Below are 15,158 nucleotides of genomic sequence, written 5' to 3' on the forward strand. Positions count from 1 at the left end.
TTGATTGGTAGATTTTTCTTATATGTACATAACTAATATTACATCCGTATGAATAGACTTTAAGTCAGACAGGCCTGCCAGAGATTAATCAACCTCGCGATGCTGTATCGTCAAAGAAATTGGTGGATTGTTTTCGCGCGGCGGTGGTCGTGAAAATTCGGGCATGAGGAGGCATGTCGCATTTGTGACGATTGACGATAACGTGGTAGACTGAGAGGATCCCCGTCTTCGGGATGTGCGATAACTTTTGGGAACCCTTAGCCGAAATCTACATCGCGGATCAGGAGTCCTCCGATCCCGATGATTACATTTACTGTCTGTGCAGTAGAGTATTTATTCGGTATGTTTGCCTCTAGTCAATCATATCCAACCTTTTCCTCGGCGATTTATTGTTTGTATGTTTTTTTTTTTTTTTTTTTTAAAAAAAAGCATCACCCACACACACAAGACACATAATTAGACATGCGAAACGCTGTGAAGTATTAACCCGCGCTTATTGATCAGTGGTATGAAGCATGATTTAACCTTGACATCCACTCCTCCATCGCGAATAAGTAAGATTTCACGGTCAATTTTTGGAACGCTTTTATCTCATATCGTTCTATGAATAATTAAAATTCAGAAATCAATAAGATAGTAGTGCTATCAAACTCCTCTTTGTTTCCATGTTTCTAATGATAATCACATGGGGCATAGTCATGCTATAATTTGGCAAAATTTTACAGAATTTGGAAAATGATAACTTTCTCAAAATGTGAAGTATTTCATCTTTCATTGTTCATGAATAAATTTTACAAAATCTTGTCGAATTGTAATACTATGCATTATGTAGTTGTCGTTATGGAAAGAAAGAAGAGTTCGAAACTATCTCTATTTAGGAAAGATGTTTTTATGTTGACTGATTTGTAACTTTTAAGCCCACTTTAAAATAGAATGTAACATAAAATTCTATTAATAATTTTTGTATTCTAAATGTACAGAAAATAATTGAAGAAGTAAAATATACGCATATATAAAATACATTTTAGAATGTAAATATATATTAGATATACAGCACATAAAACTATAAATAAATTTCTCTCTTGTGTGTGAATTTTTACTACAAATTGTAAATTATATATATATATATATCTAAAGTAAGCCTTATAAACAAAACAAAAATATTTTGTTATTTCCTAATAGAATAAAGAAAATATTTTTTATGATGTAAAGTCATAAATAGCAAAGAAAGAGCTAATATTGAAATCTAAATTTAATTGTAAAAAATACATTAGAACTTTGGACATCTTTTGTGCTTATAAATTTTGATGTTGAAATTTGCTATAAATAATTACATTTACATTTATATTATCATTGATTCTTCTGTGTCATTGTTCTTTTTAGGAGCCCTGAGGTTTATACAGTCTTAGCTTCAGAAGATGCCAGTGAAGGGGAAGATATCGATGGAGATTATGTGGGAGAGATGTTGGATCTTTACAAAGAATCTGCGATCGAGACACAATCCATAGAAAAACATGATGTATGATAGATCTTAACCTTTATATTAATATATATACAAAGTGTAATGAGCAGGACATCTAATATCTTTATATTAATTATCAATTTTTTGATATAGGAAGAACCAGTAAGCTGTTATTGCAGTGCATCTCACACAGATAACAATTACTCTACAGATGAACATGACTCTGTACGTGACTCGGCTCATTGGCCCACTGCACATTCCTTGACCCAAAAACTGGGTCTACATCAGTCGGATTCTGGTGCAGACCTCTCTGAATATCACGATCAGCATGAGGCGAAAAGTATACAGAATCTTGTGGCATCCTATGGAAAGACTTTTCAAACTGCAGAGACTGAAATTGAAAATAATTACGAAAATGTAGATATGCTAACTGAATATAAACATATATCAGGTAATTCCACTAAAAAATCCTTAAAAGACTGTTTAAACTCTGTAATATATCTAGTTAAAAGGACAAATATATTATATTGATAATTTTATATGTTTAGATGACAAGGAATCAATGGCACAAAATTTATCAGATAATATCACTATGTCAAATGGAGAAGTACACAACAAAGATCTCATCTCTTTTATACAATATAATTGTGACTCTTATAGCTATCCTTATTCTGCATATTATGGAAGTAATAAGAGTGTAATGGATATAGCATGGGACAAGTTTTGGGCTAAAAATGGAGAGCAGTTAATCTGGGCATCTTGGATTGAAAAATATGCAGATTATATCAATCCTGATTATTTTCAGAATAATGTGCATATAGCAGAAGATGAAAAGTCACAGGATGCTGAGATTAATGAAGTAGCCATAGAAAAATATTTTGAACAAAATACATGTTTCCCGAACCAAGCGCACAAAAACTGCGAACTTCTACGTTCTAACTTTGCAGGAATTTTCAATAAAAATAATTCGAGCGACGGTGAGTTAAAAGTCGCGGCAATATCTTCTTCGAATACTAGTTTCTCATTTGAACAAATGGGCAGGCAAGAGGTTAATGACAAAGATGCAGATGAAAATAGGAAGAAAATTATTAATTTTGAGATATCGCCAGAAGATGCTGATGGCTGGAATCCTTTAAGCCCGTTCAGTATAGAAGAAAATTATAATCAACAATCTAATGCAGAAGACGAGAGATTATTAACGAGATGCGACTCTATTAATGGCTCGATAGCGAAAACAAATGCGACTTCTGATTCCATGACAAATGTTACCAAAATGACGCTAACTAGTTCTAGTTGCGATTCCAATTCTGTTCATTCGTCTAGTCTCATTACTTCTGTTACAAGTTCCATTGAAAGCAGTATAACCAGTAGCTGTTCCGATCAAGAAAACGAACTTTCAGTGGAAGATAATGATAAATATTGGCAACATCTGTGGAAAGAGAATTTTCAGATGCAATATCAAAGACAGTATGAATTATTTATAGCTATTTATAAAAAGGAGCACAATATAGATTGTGATCAATTATTCAACAAGTTAAATGAACCAATTACAAATTTAATTGCACTTCCACAAGATAATGTAACCTTCCAGCAACAAGAAAGCATAAGTAGCAAGGAAGTTTCAGGCATTGATATCCATGAAAACCGAAAAGACGAGAGCACAGACGCTGTACAAATTGACAAAACTACATCAAGTAAAGTTAATTCATCTGGAAATAGAAACACAAAAAAAAATAATGCATTGTATCCAAAATCTAATAAATCGAAAACGAAGAGGCTAATTATAGATTCAGTGGGTATGCTTATGAGAAATCTAACAATAAAGGTAGAAGAGAATGAGTCTATTGATACTGTTGAGGAAGAAAAACCATGTGAAGAACAGCAACAGACTACTCATGCCCAAGTTTCAGTAATTACAGAAACCAAAACAGAAACAATAGCTTCCAATAATAATTTCAATAATAATCATCAACAAAAATCTTCTGATGGAGGAGATGAATTTCACGAAGAAGTTCAACAAAGGTATGTATTTAATAATAATAAAGCAAAAGTTATATAGCAGTAGTAGTAATAATAGTTTCCTTGCAAAATACAATAAATCTTTATTCTTCATTTTTCTCTCTCCTTTCTTATTCTACTCTAATTTGTATTATTTCTATTTTTCTCTGTCATTTAGTCATGAGGATAACTGTAACGATAATGAAGATGGTTTAGAAATTGTGAAAAAAGCTTTCTCATTAATGGGCTATGGCTTAAGTGAATATGATGACAGCCAAAGAAAATTGCAAGGCGAAGTTGTTTACCGGAAACGTAATATTAGGCGGCAAAGTTTTCAATTAATGGCGGAACTTAAACGATTGAAAACTACGCACAAAACCATGTTTGATAATGCAGAAATAATTACCAAACATACGAATAAGGTAAAATTTTATACTTTTATATGTTAAATAAGTTGTAGCTATTGTTTATTTTTTTAATGTATCTAGACTTGTGTTTGTGCAAATGTATCTTATATATCTAGTCATGATAGAGAGCAAAGGAACATAATTTCTAACAAACATTAGCGATAATTAGAAAATGCTGACATTTTCAGTTACGTGATATAAATATTTAAATGATTAACCTATATATAATGCAATATTAATTTTATAATTTATTATATCAATATTTCGTATATACGTGTATGCGATGTATATTTCTATGAAATGCTATGTGAAATGTGTATTTTGATGATTATCACATACATACACGTATGCGCACGCGCTCGACGCACACCACATATAGGCCGTGTTGGAAACATTACCCGTGTGCACACGAGCGTCGTTATATCTTTGTTATTTATTGGAAGTTGAACAAAGATAGAACGACGCTTATCGCACACGAGTGATGTTTCAGGGGTCATATTCTTGAAAAATATCGCATACGATATTTGTCATTGCGCAACTAAAACGTATCGGAAAATAACTGCGCAATGATAAATATCGTATGCGATATTTTTCAAGAATATGGCCCCTGAACGCAGTCATATAACATGCCCATGCTGATTTAGAGGTTAGTAAGCACTTGTTCCTGATTATAGACAAACAAGTATTTATCCTGTAATTTATCGTCGGTACCTGCAGAAATCGATGTACAGTCTAATGACAAAGGTTCCTATACAAAAGCACAAGCTACATTCACATCAAGTTCTGACGACGAAGATAATATAAAAAAGATGCAAAAGAAAAAGAAGAAGAAGCAGGTTAAAAGATTGAACAAAATCCTCCCAAAGGAAATAGCTAATGACTATAAGCTATGGAAATATTATATCAAACGATTTGGCCTCTTCAGCAGATATGAAGATGGAATTAAATTAGATCGTGGTAGGTACTCCATATATTTCTTAAAAAATATAAACATCTTTTGTATGTATGAAGTAATAGTAATATTATATATTTCTTGCAGAAAGTTGGTTTTCTGTAACGCCAGAAGAAATAGCGAAAAACATAGCAGAAAGATGTAGATGTGATACAATTATTGATGCATTTTGTGGTGCAGGCAGCAATTCTATTCAATTTGCATTTACATGTGAAAGAGGTATGCCTATTACATAAAAACTTATAAACAAAAACATTAATGAATTGTGTTTTACAGTGATTGCAATAGACATCGATCCCAATAAAATTAAGATTGCTCGACATAATGCAGGAATTTATGGTGTAGACGATAGAATAGAATTTATTATTGGAGATTTCCTGCAGTTAGCACCACAATTGGTTGCGGATGTTGTATTTTTAAGTCCACCGTGGGGCGGTCCTGATTATATAAAAAGGAAAGTGTTCAATCTTGAAAATATCATGTCTCCCGTTGGTGGGGAAAGTGTATTTAAAGCAGCAAAGGAAATTACACAACATGTGGCCTATTACCTACCCAGAAATTCAGATCCTCTACAGGTAAACAATTTTGACTTAATATAATATAATTAATAATTTAATTGCAACTATATGATAAGGTTTGTTCGCGTTGCTTGAACTTTTTGCGCTCAGCATCTTCGCTTTCACTCTCTTCAACATTCGAATATATATTTATCTCGTTTTAAGTGCAAAAATTTTTGGGAATTTCAAGCAATGCGAACAAACCTATAGCTAATACTTGCGTATGAAGAAAAGAAATATCCTTTTTTGTTGCATATTTGTCAAATATAAATAAAATTACAGATTATCAAATTAGCTGAAAAGTATGGTAAGGTGGAACTTCAGCAAAATATGCTCAATGGCAGGTTTACAGCATGTACAGCTTATTACGGTGAATTGGCCAGAGTATAATTTAAAAGAAGAATGAAGAAAAGAAATCTCTCAAATTTACATTTCAGTTATATCAGTTGTTTTTACTTGGTTTTATCAGAATCAAAATCTTGTTACACATTTTTGTTCATTCAAAAATATTTTATAATTCTAATGTAAAATGTAATACTCGAAAGGATAATGTAATTTACATTTTATATCTTTCAAACTATTACTTTACATTTAGACTATTACATTTTTTATGTAGAATACTTCCATAATTTTAATTATTAATAAATATATCTGCAAGAATAAAAGCACGTTTTATGATATATATGCTTTAAAATAGTAAAAAGGAGAACTTATTCAAGATTTTATGTATATAATTTACGAAGAGAATTATTGCTAAGTTATTCGATTTTTATTTTTGATTTGATTTTAAATGCAATATTGGTAATGTTTACTGCAGAGAAAACAGAAGAATGGTATATTATAAAAAATAACTAAAATCTTTGACACTAGCAAGAGAATAATAATGGTTATAGAGATCATTTTATTAATTTGACATTAATTATCAATTAATTATTATTTGTATAATTTTATGCATCAATATCAATAGCGGTCACATTTGTTTCTTCAATATCACTGGTTGTCATGCAGGTGTTTTCAATATCAATGCTTCTCGCACTTCTTTCCTCAGGTTCTGCGGGTATTGTTATACCACCAGTGTCTATGCTTTCTTCCTCTTCTCTAGGAATTTTTAAAAAGCAATGCATCGTCTCATCATCCTCTTGCTCAATTGTAGAATCAGTTTTGTTTAAACTTTCTCTTGTTGATAATGAACCCTCGAGATGTTTTGATGGTATTTGTATTGTGATTGTTTGTGAAGTGCCATCAGCAGATGTTGAGGAAGACATCAAATTAGCTTCTAATGTATCTCCATCTTTCGAAAAGGCACCCAGACAGCTGTAAACTAATTGTGCTGCTGCAATGTTACCAGGAAAGACTTCTACATTCTCGCTGTCTGTAAAGTAATAAAGAAATTTAAATAAAAATCCACTAAATTATGAAGAGAGTATATGCATGCAGTTTAACAGATTTTTAGCATTACCTTTTTTCTGCACATTAGATTTTATTAAACCCTTTTCATGATCTCTTACATGTTGAATATAGCTTTCATTTTTCACTGTTTTAAAAGGACACAGATCGCACGTAAATAAGCCAGACAGTAGAGGATGCCTCGATTTTAAATGATTTTTATAACTACTACTTTGTATTGCAGTATATGAACAATGTGGACATTTATATGGTCGAAATCCTGTGGTAAAAAATCAAATCGCTCTTTCATAAGTAAAAATCATATAATTAAAATATATTTTTAGTATACTTACCCGTATGTTGCATAATATGCCGTCTTAAAGAGTTATGGTCTCCAGTCTTGTATTCACAAATCTCGCAACTGAAAGGTTTATCTCCCGTGTGTTGACGTAAATGCATTTGCAACATCGCTTTTCTGGCGCTAGAGTGGCCGCAAACATTACAAACATATGGACGTAGTTTCGAGTGCACGGCTTGAATGTGATTCTTTAAACATTTTGAGTTTGCATAGGTTTTACCACACATGTCGCATTTCTTAGAGGTATACCATCGGGTTACTTCTAAGGTTTTGCGATCTAAATGCATTACACGATGATTGCGCAATTGACTAGCTTGCTTGAAACATTTTCCACAATCAGGACATTCGTAATCACGAGTATCACTGTGCACTCTCATGTGTGTTAAAAGTTTCACCATGGTAGCGCTTTTGTAAGCTTCACATATTTTGCAAGTGAACAGACCTATATCTAAATGAAAATAATTTTGTGAATATAAATTCTTTTAACACTACTTATACATTGCTTTAATTTGTGTATAACAGTGTTTTACAAACCAATTTGATGCTTTTTCCACAAATGTAAACTACATTGACGCCACTTTGTAAATTTTACATCTCGACATACACTGCATTTGAATTTTGTCATAGTTTCAGATTCTGTGTGACATAGAATATGTTGCTGCATAATTTCTTCTGAGGCGAATTTGTATGGACAACTCTGATACGAACACCTTGTAAAGATTACGAAAGCAAAATAAAAATAAAAGAACATATCTCTCTCTACTAAATATATTTCTTATAAAATAACATACTTAACATTTCTTTCCGTTAATTCTATCATTTTCTTGTTACGCATATATTCTAAGCTTAATGTTTTTGGGATTTTTACTGGATGTTCTACTTTACTATTTTCGATAGGTTGATCTACATGTTCGGTCATTAAATCGGGATTTGTCAAATCAGTCAAATTTTCTTTTCCTGCTTCATCGCTTCCAATGTCTGTTAATTGATGATCCTAAGAAAGAATATATTTTATCATATTGTCTAGAAATAAAAATAAGCTACATTTCCAAAAATTCAGTTTAAGATGATTACATTAATCATATGCTCTCTGCAGTCCTCAAAAGAAGGGAAGCAATTGGAACATTCTGCACACATATAAACTATTCTTACTCCACTCATATTTTTAGATTCTTCCTTTGACTGCATACATATAAAAATTAACCATTTTATACTACATTATAGATTTCTTATGTTTATTAAAATTATGAATTATAGTATTTAAATTCAGATTATTTACCTCAATATCTATAGTAGAATTTAGATGCATTTTTTGAATATGGCTTAATAATTGAATTTTATTTTGAGTTATATAAGCACATATCTTGCATTTAAAAGCAGTTACAATTTCTACAAAATCATCAACATTAACATTATCATCCTCTATAACAAAATCTTTCCTTGCTTCTTCTGTAGTAACTTCATATTGTTCTTCAGAATGTTCATTTTTAACCATTATATTTCCATTAGTGATATATTCGTTCCCACAATTTTCCACATCCTTTGATACTAAGAGTGCTTTTTCCTGAAAATCTGTCTGTTCCATAATCTGATTTGTGTCCAATTCTTGAAGCACTCCATTTTGAAACGCATACACTTGCCCATTCAAATAAACCAAAGAAATTGACTCTTGTTCGTTTTCCAGCTTAGTTTCCTTCATAATATCATCTGTATTTTGCTCTTCATTAAATGTATCTTTTATCATGTCCATCGAATACGGCGCAATTTTGTAAATATATTTTGTGCCATTTATATCACAACTCAAATAAGATACATCTATATTTGTTTCTTCACTCATTGCTGATAAGGATTGTAGAGTGATCTAACTAAGCATTATAACGTATCGTTTAAGATTCAGGATATTTGCACAATTAACTTTTAATGCAGCTTGCAATAGAAATTTCAATATATATGAATTGTGATATATATAGATATACAAAATTATTTGCTATAATATACAATTCTATTTCCCAACACACACAAAAAATCAATCTACAATTTTATATTTTAATCATGTAATTCATGTAATACATCCATATTTGGAAACGATAACAAAAAAAGCGCACTGTTGCAACACACACACATTGAAATATGTAAGTAGATTTATTTTAATATTCGATGATTATGAATATCTCTATCACAAAATGATAAATTTAAATGTGTACATCAATATAGAATAATGAGGTTATCTCTGCGAGCAGTTATAACAGTAAGACTAGTAATATTGCGAACAGTAATTCAAGTCGGGATCGACATACCGATAAATCGAGATTTTCCTACGATGACATATTTGTAAAAAGAATAGAAAATACACATTCGAAAATATATTCGAATTCGAAATCGTATCTCGCGAAGAACCTCGCGCATACGAGCGTCTGGTTCGAGATTTCCAAATACATTTGTATTACAAAATAATAAGGGAAGATTACCGTAAATGAAGCATTGTATAAAAAAATACAAACTCACAGAAGGAATTTACTTAAGTAGAGACTATTTTAAGATGTGAGAGATATAAAAAAAAAAAAATGACATAAATATCAAATTTTTGCACGCACACGTGCAAACACACACATTATCACGTGATCATATATAGTGTGTGATATACGTATATATAATCGTATATATAATCGCGCGTCGAACTGCTTGTTTATAGTAGTTCTCATATATTTTTTTCCTCGCGATTAAGCGGATTCTCTCTATATTCTCCGATAACAGATAAGAAAATAATTGGAAAAATATGTAGAGTAATTTATTTAGGCGAGTATAAAAATAAAAAGATAAGATAGCGAATCTGATTGGCTACATCATGTTATTACACCCCTTTTACTCGCTTTCTCATCTGATCATGCGTACATTGATATTTTCATGTGAAGTAGAGGGAGAGCAACGCAGGAATTAAGTTTACTGAGGTTACAGGTTGGGGAGATTTAAGAGAAATTTATTAAGAGGAATTGGTTCCGATGAAAAAAATACCGAATTTCAACTGTATAAACAATAACAAATCAATGACAACAAAGAAGGTACATTAATATAGATTGCATTAAAATTATCGACAATGATTTTGCTGACACTTGTATATTTTTTTTTTTTCAGGAACACATTAAGCAAACACGTCTCAGCATTGACGATCGTGTTAAAATTTTAGAACGTCTTGATAAAGGAGAGAAAGGTGTGATTCTAGCACAGGAGTATAAAGTATCTACGTCGGCAATAGCAAACATAAAGAAATCGAAAGAAAATTTGTTGAAACAAAGAAGTTCACTTATTATGTGTCAAGGAAAAACGTCCAAAAAAAGATGCACAGGTGTTGAAAATAGTCGTCTTGATCAAATGTTGTATGAATGGTATCTCCAGGAAAAAAACATAGGGATTCGTGTCACAGGACCAATGTTGCGAAGGAAGGCATTGGAATTAAATAAAATACTTAACGGTCCAGAGACTTTCAAAGCTTCTACAGGATTTTTGAATAAATTTAAAGAAAGACATGACATTATTTTATCAGTTCGTGGAGAGAAAGACACTGATGGAGAAAAAGACTCTACTGTTCAAGATGCAAGCGATGACTTGTGTCAAGAATTGACCAATGATCATGAAAAACAAGACGACTGGGAAATATTAAATCAAGTGGTCTTGCCTGAAAACTATGAAGATGACATCGATCATGAAGGAAATGAAGAAATAGAAATAGAAATAGAAAATAAAGAGTATTTAGATGACAATAATTCTGAGAATGATATTACAGCAAAGAATGCTTTTGATGCAATTAATACATTTATCTGTTGGTACCAAAATCAAAATTATTGTTCACCTGAGGATTGGCAATATTTATGGAAATTTTGGAAACATTCACTAGATCAAACTCTTCTTGCAAAGAATATATAAATTAAAATAATACATTTATTTATTTTTGTAATATAAAAAATAGAAAATTATATTTAAAAAAGTACAGTATAAAAAATAATGTATAATAAACTACAAAATCTTATAATAATTTTGCATTTATTCATCACAACATCAAAATTTATTTTGTAAAGAAATATTATTTTACATTTAGTTTCCTAAAAAATCTTAACTATATATACTTGATTAATCATTCATTAGGATATATACAGTATATATACAATACATAAATCTTATATATACACATATAATTCCATATATATTATTTTTTACATTTAGACTTATAATAATTATATTTTAAGGATTTCCCGAAAATGAAAGTAGCTTGTTTAAAAACTTGTTCACTTTATTTAGCATTTGTGTATTTGGGTGTTCTTTCTGCATTTTGTCTAGCAATTTCAGGAAAGAATTGCGAATTGTATTTCTGTTTTATGGCAGGTTTAGGAGTTTCCGGTGCTATAATAGGTATTGGTTCACCTCTTACTTTGGCCAAGAGTGCTTCAGTTCTTAGCTTTTCGCTCTGCTCTCTAAGCATCCTCTCTGTTCTTAATTTTTCTATATCTATACTACTTTGACTTTTGGTTTCTTTTTCCATTATATGCTTGTACTTTTTCTTCTCATGTTTATTTTTTTTGTGCTTATGTTTCTTACATGTACTATGAGTTTCCTGATCGGAATGAGAATTATCAGAATTAGAATATTTTCTCTTAGTATCCTTTGTTTTTATTTTTAGGTGGTCTTCAACAGGTTTAGAGCGCATAACATTCAAATATTTTTTTATATCAATTATTGGATCATTCAAAGCTTTTTTCTTTATCTCTACTTCCACATTCTTCTCTGTATCTGTTAGTCTCTTTGGTAATTCCTCATACCAATTTTTCTTTCCAGTTGCTTCATTAGTATCTTGCCCTAGATATGTCAGATATCCGATTTGCTTTTCATATTTTTCCTTCAGTTCCTTTTCTTCTTTCTCATGTTCTACATTAGGTTTGTTGTAATCAATCTTTCCATCTTCAAGCTCAGCAAAGAAGTTAACATGTTCTAATTTTTCATTGGAACTGTCAATTTTTTCACGACCATCGTACTTGGATCTTGTTTGATGTCTTAATAAATTTATTCTCGCTTCGGTTTCCTAATAAAAAAAAACCAAAAAGATTACAAAACTATAACAATGACAAGAGATAATTTTGAGAAGGAAGTGAATCGATAAACAATATTTTTAAATAATATAATAACAAAAAATTTCTATAATCAATATTTTATATAATTTATTATAGACATACAGCTTTCTGAATCCGCTTTTGTTTAATTGTTTCTTCTTCAGCAGCTTTTGCTTCATCTCGACGTACACGAGCGATATTCTCTTTCGTTCGGACATGCCACCTGAATAAATTTTAATTAGAATATATGTAAAATATATACAAAAATACATTTAACAAAGATAACACATACCTTTTCTTTGGTAGAATATTCATTATTGCCACACTACACGAAAACAATCGTTTCGATATAATAAACTTAGAATCAGTAAGGTTATTTAGATAATTGTTTTGATTTAGCAAAGTACATATAAATAATTTTCCACGGCGTATGACGTATGATTGAAAATATCACCTTACAAATTTGGCGATATAAAGGTAGCTTTCCAACAAAAACGGACATAAACACACAATGTCGCACGATTGGCTATGAAATAGAAATATTTTTGGGACTTTAAAAGTTCTCTAGTTCATAGCCAATTGCGTGATATTATTGTATTTTTTTCTTACTGGAAAACTTCCAGAACTAGATAAACGTGAGTTTTTATTTTTTGCAGATGGTAACTTGTATGGTGCACTAACCTATGCAAACGAATTTCCGAAGAGAGAGATAGAGCTTTTCTCTGCAGGACGCTGTAGAATTGCAGAGTGCAGATATTTCCTTCAGAAGCGTGTGTATAATAATCGAGGTTATAGTTAACCTAAAATTGTATTTGAACAAATTTTTTATTTATATTCTATTTAAGAAGTAAGTACATATATATGTATATATTTGATATTCATAAAAAAATAACATATGCTTTATATTTAATATATATTTCAATATACACATTTATATTAACATATTTTTATAACTTAATTTTAAGAATTGACTTTCGAAAAAGGGATATATTATTTGTTATTTGCGTAAATGTATTTTAACTGATAATTGAAGCTGATAATTTATCATAGCCACCAAGATATATTCTCAATAGATATTACTATATTGTAAATATATATATTTTAAATAATAATATTAAATATATTGAATACAGATTGCAAACACTAATTTGTTACATGCCACATGTTTTTTAAAAATTTATGTTACAGAATCTACCATGGCTGCGACAATGCCAATAAATCCCAAACCATTCCTCAATGGTTTGACTGGGAAACCAGTCATGGTGAAATTAAAATGGGGCCATGAATACAAAGGTTATCTAGTCTCTGTGGATGGTTATATGAATTTACAGCTGGCTAATACCGAGGAACACATTGATGGCAACTGCACGGGGAACCTCGGAGAAATTTTAATTAGATGTAACAATGTCATGTATATAAGAGGGGTAGAGGAATCGGATGAAGAGGGTGAAATGAAAGATTAATAAAATATATTAAGCTTAATACTAAATTTAGTATTATATTTTAACCTTGTATTATTAAGTATTAACATAATTGGACTAATAAAATTACTTTTGTTAAATCAATAAGAAATTAAAATGTTTCTTAAGCATTATACAGTTGAATTCATAAGTGATACAAATGTATATGTTAACATGGTTTTGGAATATTAGTTACTATAGATTTTGGTCTTGATTTAAATAGAAGTTTCTTCCTTACAATAGCCTTTACAGTGTATTCCGTCTTTACAGTTTGATCTTCTTCTCCAATTGTTTCATCTCTTATATTGTCACGATGCCTTTCTAATACGATTAAAGGTTTTTCAAGTGATATTTCCTTCCCATGTAGCACATGAATTCCAATAATTAAAATAGGTATTCCAGCTTTCGTAAAATGTAGGTCGCCAATTAGTTGATTATTTGAATTTTCGGTTCTTTCAAATTTTAAATCGCCTTGCAGATCTACGATAGCCCAATCTTCTATAACTCCATTTCTAAAAAAATAGCGAAAATAGGCTTTTATATGTCATAAAGAAAGTTGTCCATATCTTATGATAAATAATCCGTTTTAAGGTATATAATCGGTGAAAATATGTCAAAATTAGATTTACTTTTTAATCGGTATAATCATCTTTGTAAAAATCTTCTGTGTTCTTTTTGAATTTCTTTTGGACGATTTATATACACACACACCACTTCGTTAGGTTAAATATCAAATACCGCCAAAAATATCAGTCGTTCATAAACTTATACAAAAGTGGATCGTATACGTATAAGCAAAAAGAAGTCTGAAAGGGGTCACGCCATCGTTTTTCATAAGACGCTTTTTCTAGCTGGTACAGCAGCGTCAACTAGATTCATTTTAAAGTCAGCGGGACTACATGGCCAGATTCAGATTCACTTTTCAGTGCCACGGTAAAACAACCGATTGGTGGCACCAAGATCCATATAATTGTGGATCAAAATTGCGGAGAAATATTATGAATTTATTAATGTTTTATTAGCTGCGCGTGATGTTTTGCCATTCTATTAGTATCTAGTATTCTACTACGGACAACGATAATAAAAGTTATTATTGAAGTATTTTTATGTATATATAAGCATAGTGACATAAAATAAATTTTCTTAAATAAATTTTCTTAATAATTTCTTTTCTAATTTTTAAATATATAACGTGTAGAAAATATTTACAATAAATTGCTTTTTATTTTTTTCTTATTGAAACAAAATTATCAAACATTTTAAGCAATATTAAATATTATGCTTTTAATTCATATAGCTTTTTATAATTAATTATTAATTTATTATTAATTATATTATTTAAGTAATTTTTTAATTTATAAATTCAGTTAGATGCATTAGTGAGCACTGATGCACATTAAAAGCTATTATATATAAATTTATATAAGCATAATTTATATATAAATAAAAGTAAAACAATAAGATAATTGATACTATACA

General features: G+C 30.3%; 6 protein-coding genes across 12 annotated transcripts; 3 read left to right on the forward strand and 3 right to left on the reverse strand.

Moving 5' to 3' along the window:
• The first annotated feature begins 34 nt into the window (after positions 1-34).
• Positions 35-6,052, forward strand: LOC115240830. The gene is made up of 9 exons (XM_029816215.1): positions 35-340; positions 1,384-1,519; positions 1,616-1,913; positions 2,011-3,484; positions 3,639-3,882; positions 4,542-4,824; positions 4,907-5,038; positions 5,096-5,394; positions 5,659-6,052. Exons 1-9 carry the CDS (start codon positions 234-236, stop codon positions 5,764-5,766), a joined length of 3,081 nt encoding a protein of 1,026 aa, XP_029672075.1. The 5' UTR covers positions 35-233; the 3' UTR covers positions 5,767-6,052.
• Positions 6,053-6,260: 208 nt separating this feature from the next.
• On the reverse strand, positions 6,261-9,761 carry LOC115240832 (zinc finger protein 64-like). 7 transcript variants are annotated; one of them, XM_029816223.1, is made up of 8 exons: positions 9,589-9,741; positions 8,400-8,827; positions 8,195-8,302; positions 7,912-8,114; positions 7,655-7,830; positions 7,116-7,568; positions 6,836-7,042; positions 6,261-6,748 (listed from the first exon to the last, which is right to left on the reverse strand). In XM_029816223.1, exons 2-8 carry the CDS (start codon positions 8,817-8,819, stop codon positions 6,324-6,326), a joined length of 1,992 nt encoding a protein of 663 aa, XP_029672083.1. In that variant the 5' UTR covers positions 8,820-8,827; positions 9,589-9,741; the 3' UTR covers positions 6,261-6,323. The 7 variants fall into 7 exon arrangements, with proteins under 7 accessions (XP_029672083.1, XP_029672080.1, XP_029672076.1 ...); XM_029816220.1 differs by lacking the exon at positions 9,589-9,741 and adding an exon at positions 9,418-9,581; XM_029816219.1 differs by having other exon boundaries at positions 6,324-6,748; positions 8,400-8,981; positions 9,626-9,761.
• On the forward strand, positions 9,118-11,148 carry LOC115240834 (jerky protein-like). Its single transcript, XM_029816225.1, has 3 exons — positions 9,118-9,252; positions 10,076-10,179; positions 10,253-11,148. Exons 2-3 carry the CDS (start codon positions 10,120-10,122, stop codon positions 11,039-11,041), a joined length of 849 nt encoding a protein of 282 aa, XP_029672085.1. The 5' UTR covers positions 9,118-9,252; positions 10,076-10,119; the 3' UTR covers positions 11,042-11,148.
• On the reverse strand, positions 11,142-12,699 carry LOC115240833 (leukocyte receptor cluster member 1 homolog). Its single transcript, XM_029816224.1, has 3 exons — positions 12,512-12,699; positions 12,343-12,442; positions 11,142-12,191 (listed from the first exon to the last, which is right to left on the reverse strand). Exons 1-3 carry the CDS (start codon positions 12,532-12,534, stop codon positions 11,406-11,408), a joined length of 909 nt encoding a protein of 302 aa, XP_029672084.1. The 5' UTR covers positions 12,535-12,699; the 3' UTR covers positions 11,142-11,405.
• A 708-nt stretch (positions 12,700-13,407) lies between these two features.
• On the forward strand, positions 13,408-13,784 carry LOC115240836 (small nuclear ribonucleoprotein F). Its single transcript, XM_029816227.1, has one exon. It carries the CDS (start codon positions 13,416-13,418, stop codon positions 13,680-13,682), a length of 267 nt encoding a protein of 88 aa, XP_029672087.1. The 5' UTR covers positions 13,408-13,415; the 3' UTR covers positions 13,683-13,784.
• LOC115240835 (chromosome transmission fidelity protein 8 homolog) lies at positions 13,698-14,479 on the reverse strand. The gene is made up of 2 exons (XM_029816226.1): positions 14,309-14,479; positions 13,698-14,191 (listed from the first exon to the last, which is right to left on the reverse strand). Exons 1-2 carry the CDS (start codon positions 14,326-14,328, stop codon positions 13,849-13,851), a joined length of 363 nt encoding a protein of 120 aa, XP_029672086.1. The 5' UTR covers positions 14,329-14,479; the 3' UTR covers positions 13,698-13,848.
• Positions 14,480-15,158: the final 679 nt, after the last annotated feature.

This window comes from Formica exsecta, unplaced genomic scaffold, assembly GCF_003651465.1.
Source record: "Formica exsecta isolate Colony F162 unplaced genomic scaffold, ASM365146v1 scaffold451, whole genome shotgun sequence".
In the NCBI taxonomy this organism is placed as follows: Eukaryota; Metazoa; Arthropoda; class Insecta; order Hymenoptera; family Formicidae; genus Formica; species Formica exsecta.